This window comes from Macrosteles quadrilineatus, unplaced genomic scaffold (genome assembly GCF_028750875.1).
Source record: "Macrosteles quadrilineatus isolate MER2022 unplaced genomic scaffold, UCM_ALF_1.0 Scaffold_8__2_contigs__length_117827958, whole genome shotgun sequence".
Taxonomy (NCBI): domain Eukaryota; kingdom Metazoa; phylum Arthropoda; class Insecta; order Hemiptera; family Cicadellidae; genus Macrosteles; species Macrosteles quadrilineatus.
The window spans coordinates 23035013-23040316 of record NW_026542601.1 but is presented as its reverse complement, the minus strand read 5'-3'; the positions used below and the strand labels follow the sequence as shown (position 1 = coordinate 23040316).

The window sequence follows — 5304 nt, the reverse complement described above, 5'->3', positions numbered from 1 at the left end:
TATATTTGACAATAATAAAAAATATGCCTAATTTAAAATCACTTTCTTTATCTTCCTCACGTTCTTTCTCTTCACGTTCTTTTATTACCTGGTATTTCTAATAAGTTTCAGGTGATACGTATTTTATTTTTAAATGCATCGATTGTGTTGAAAGAGCTGTTACTACTATGAGAGGTTGTTTTGAAATCAATTTAAACTAGCGTTTTCAAACCCATACTGCAAACCTCTCTTATAAAAAAAAAAAAAAAAAAAACACACACACACACACACACACAAAGATGGTCAAATTCCTAAAATTTGAAAACTATGATTGAGTAAAATTTGTATTAGCTATTAAAACTCCTTTTCCTTTAAACTCAGTTGTTACAGAAGTAGCTTCTAATTATAGTTAAACGGCTATACGGATAAATAACTAATGGCCAAAACAATCAAGCAGGAACACTGTCGACATTAGTTATTAACTTAATTTATGAGAGAATTCTCATTTAAATTGAAAATGTAAATAATGTAGGTTTAATATTTATCCTCATTTGTCTTGATCACAGTGCATAAACTTCTTTAGCTTGTTGTAATACATTTCTGAGTCAACGTTTTCACTTTCTTGAATTTATACTTCTTCTAGAGAATTTCCCATATATAGGGAATTAGAGATTAGAGATAGTGACTCTCAGCGGTTACTAAAATATATATAAACAAACTCTTAATTCAAAATACGGTGGAACTTGTAACGGGTTAAAACTGTTGCAGTTTGCTCGCTTTTGGATGTATTTTGATCATCTTTAGCCAATTTATTATATACCGAACTATTAAAATTTAAAGACTTACTGTTACTTTCCATGTTGCAGTAAACCTAAGAACTCGTTTTAAGATAACTTCTTCTTAATAGGGAGCAAATCTGGCACGTAAAAAAACAAAAAAGAGATATTTTTGTAAAAGTCCGTCAAATGGAAATTCACTCAATCTGCATGTTTTCTGCACTTTTACTTTCTTGCATTTTTACATTACAGGTTTTTTTTTAAGTTATTAGCATTTTGAAAAATAATAGTTATTACCATGTATTAGCAAGGTTTACCAATACGCCGATAAATAATTTAACTACAGTGTAAACAAAATTATTAATGCAGTTGGTTTAAGCTGTTCTATGGTATTTCAAGGTCTATTACTCCTGTTCCTTATAGTTCATTGTATAAGTTAGCTATCCGAACTGTTTGCCGTCAACTTTATGGTCATGGAACCAGACTGTGACAAGCAACGACAATGTGTCCTAAGAGCTGCCTTAGAACAACGCTTAACATAATAATTTATCTGTTGAAACGCACATTGTATTAAGTTACGTTACTACACCTTATAAAATGACAAATTTTCTGAATATTCACAACGTTACTAACACAACTTGATAATTAATAAAGCAAATTGACCAGTATAGCATTTAACAAATACTTTTTACCCGACTATCTTCGCGCTTGATTTCTGTGAATCTATCATCTAAATAGGCACCAAACACCAAAGGGTGAATTAAATCTGTCCTAAACACACACACGAGCCTGTGTTGACACGAGGGCAATCAATAGGGGACTGGTCCGGTCCCATAACTAATGCACGTTGTGGTAAGTTGTGAAATGTTTACCCAATATATTTTATGCGGCCTCAAATTATATACACTTTAGACCACGAGTACTGGAAGAATACCATATAAAAAAACATATTTAAATACCGGAAATATTTAGCATAAACGCATAAACAAATGAAGTTTTTGGTCCGAAAGTAAACAAAACCCCGATACTAATAACATTAGTTAGCATATGGTTTTGTTTACTCTTTTCTAGTATTCGTGCTTTAGACTTGAATCTGAAAATGTTATTGACGTGTTGAGAAAAGTCCTATAGGGGTTAACGCTTTAATGGCAGTTGATAAGGTTACAGCCTTAAAATTAACAAGACCAATAATTAATTGATAGTCTATTTATTAAGTTATCACTCTAATGAAGCCTTGATAAAGCAAATTTATACTTAGATACACAATTTCTATACAGTAAACACATTTGACAAAATAAAAAAAAACATAATTAGTCAGATTTTACGGATAAATTGTTTTCGAAGTCTTGAGTTTTAAAGCTTAAATGCTGAAAGTTTCAGTTTTGATTGTTGTAAAAAGATTTATTTTACTTTTGTAATCGAAAAATTGATATTTGTGGTAGATTTTAAGTAAGATGCAGTAACAAGACCAGAGGTTAGACCGTACTCTGACAAAAATCTTATAAAAATGATAACTCAAAAATGCTAATAGCAAAAATAAAGTACAAATTAATAAATAACTTAGCTGGAAATGTAACTATATACTATTTTCTTAGCAAAATTATTTTATGTGGCATTTGATGATTCTAATAATTATTTTTTCTAGACAAATTTACATGATCTTGTGCTGAGCTTTAATTTTGTTTGCAGCAAGATAACGCAAGCTAAAATAAGGTTTATTCAACTAGCTAATGTCAGGAATTCAATGTTTTAGGATTCAAATGAAGGCGTTTGAATGCACCCCACGTTATACCCACTGTTTGTTCTTTCCCAGACTGAGCTTTGAAAACTCAAACGTTGTTCGTCTGTTCCATATCTCCGAAAACGTGTTTTACTCGGTACTAAACCATTAAAATTATCTTAACTTTTGCCATCAGCAGGGGCTTAAAACAGATAAAACAATAAAACTTTTACTTCTGCAATGCATACATGTTAAATGATTGCTAGTGTTATTTAAATAGGGAATAATTATGATATTTTTAAGAAGATATCTTGGTGAAAATACAATCAGGCGAGTGGTAAATCACTTAGTCTACAGGATTGCTGCGTCGGGGATATTATAAGTATAAATAGAATCGCTCAAATAAATTTAGCGTTATAATTTAGCACTGTTTCTTGTAGACTATCTTCGAATCGCAGTACTTATATCTAAAGTTGGTTAGTGTATTTTAATTTATTTTTATTTTAATTGGAAACAAGCTTCAGCTCACCAAAATATGACCAGTTTAAATATTTACTACAAAAATTTAGAATGCTTTGGTTCCTGTAACGTAACAAAATAAAGGATATTCATAAACTTTCCATAGTTACAACACCAATGTTCAAAATGAATAGTTTAAATTATTTTGCTAATAAAACTCATGTTCTTTTCATTACATTTTTTTATGTTAAATTTTAACAAACATGAATTATAAGTTTATTTGTAGAGGTCAACAATTAATTTAACTTCAACAGCCGATCTCCTCCAATGATACCATGGCAGGAAGTAGAAGTAGAATATCCTGCGGAAGTCATCAAATGTGTTTAAACTTACAAATCCCAAACATAAGGTGAACACAAAAGAGAAGGCAAACGTGCGTAATGGAGTGGTCAAGTATTTAAGACTTCCTTCTAGTATTTGCCGATCATCAGTATTTCCTTCCATTATAACAACTAAATCGTTGAGTATATAGGCAAGCCACATATACATGAGAATGCAGGTGTTAATCAGTGACACTGCCAGGAAGAACAAGTCTCGTAGGAGTCGCAGTATACTGATCCGAGTAGTAAGGAATATCCTGAGGGATTCCAAATATCCGTATTTGGGTATCCTTACAACAGTGAAGGGGAAGGAGCAAAGTTCACAAGAATCTCGGACTGACCCTGTCAACCACTCTTCTAAACATGTAACATGTACCCAGCCCAACGTACCTTTACAGTGACATGGAGAAGATATTAAATCAGTTCCTGCGTTGAACTTGCATATTCTACAAGAGACGGAACTTTCACTGCTAACTGTATTAGTTACTGGAGTCTCTAACAGGTTTACATCAGGGAGCCCATCCACCTCTTGTGGATATTCGGGAAAAGCAGTTACACTTGCATCAGCCATGACTTAAATTTACTTGTTAACTGGATCCAAAAATGTTGGGTTATTTATATCAACTTTGTTTCTATGGTTAACAAACTTTAACTATCAGTTACTTGATATCTGAAACATTATAAAATTGCATAACTTCCTCAATAATTAGCGTTTGATTTTTAGTAAGCTAACATGGATGTTATGTATTTTATGATATCCTATGGCGTGGGGTTGTTCCTGGGGTGGGCGGCGCAGGAGGTAGCGGCGGATCTAATTTGGAGGTTTTCCCCGGCCTTTTTTAGTTTCAGACCGATGCGAGTCTTCGCTAAATATAAGGGACCGAAGTGCTGCTAAAATGTCAGAAAAAAAATATATCACAAGAAATGAAAAGCAGCACCAGAAAAAAAAAGAAAGGAGGAACAGCAGCAGCGAAGTAAGAATGAATAGCATTGCCTTTGAAGACGAAAAGTCGACTCAACTTAGAGAAACGTGAGGGATAATAATCCACGCACATGGATAAATAAATGCTTGTCCACGATAAAAGTAAAATCATTGAAGAAACACGAGCTTTACATGGACAAAGAACAATTACCCAATCTAGAGCGATACAACTAACCGTCAGCCTGGAAAACTACACAAGTTAAAGAAGTGTATCTCAAATGACTTTAACATCCTTAGATGAACTGCAAGAATTTGAAGGACACATTGGAAAAGCAACCACACACCAAGAGAAATAAGTAATGAAAAGTTACAGAACAGGAAGACTGTAGAACAGGACATCTTTAAAAACCACTGCAACAGTTGGCTACTCGAAGATGTATCCTCAATATATTTTTTTTCAATAAACAACCCTTATTGTACGAGTAATGTTTGGTTATATTGTAGCGGACCGCTACAATAGCGCAAGTCACGTGACCACGATGCGCGCGCAGTCGACCCGGGTAGGCACGCGCAGCGAACCAAGAGACGAGTTCAGTGTAGTGTCGAGCGCCTGGAGCTGTACATCTGATCGGATAAGTAGACTGTAGCCTAAGATGTCTAGCTAATAGAAGTAGGGGTTGGGGAAAGGGTGTAGGTTGGGGCAAAAGGTAATTCAATCATGTAGTTTATTAGGTTCTCGAAGGGTCGTGGTCTGGCAATTAATATCGTAAATTAGAATTCACATTTGCTAAGTCTAGTAACCTTTTTCACGAATTAGAATAAGTCCATATATATATATTTCTCTGTTCATTATATTATAATTAGATACATTATGAACATAAAAGCTGGCTGTGATAGGCAGCTAAGGTAATATTGTGCACTTTGACGAGTTAGATTAATTCTTGCAATAGAGTTGGGTTACGACAGGAAATGTGCGTGATTTGGCAGTGGTTAGAGGAAGATATATAGGGCCCAGGTATCTTCATTTACACTCATACTACTCCACATCATCACAATATTTAGATAGTT

General features: G+C 33.7%; 1 protein-coding gene across 1 annotated transcript; it reads right to left on the bottom strand.

The window, feature by feature from the left end:
- Positions 1-428: 428 nt before the first annotated feature.
- Positions 429-3950, bottom strand: LOC129000264 (E3 ubiquitin-protein ligase MARCHF1-like). Its single transcript, XM_054427224.1, has 2 exons — positions 3215-3950; positions 429-441 (listed from the first exon to the last, which is right to left on the bottom strand). The coding sequence occupies exons 1-2, from the start codon at positions 3883-3885 to the stop codon at positions 429-431; spliced, it is 684 nt and encodes a 227-aa protein (XP_054283199.1). The 5' UTR covers positions 3886-3950.
- Between the last annotated feature and the right edge of the window lie 1354 nt (positions 3951-5304).

Coding starts and splice junctions, on each gene's coding strand:
- LOC129000264 (XM_054427224.1), bottom strand. CDS start 3,885: ATGGCTGATGCAAGTGTAACTGCTTTTCCCGAATATCCACAAGAGGTG.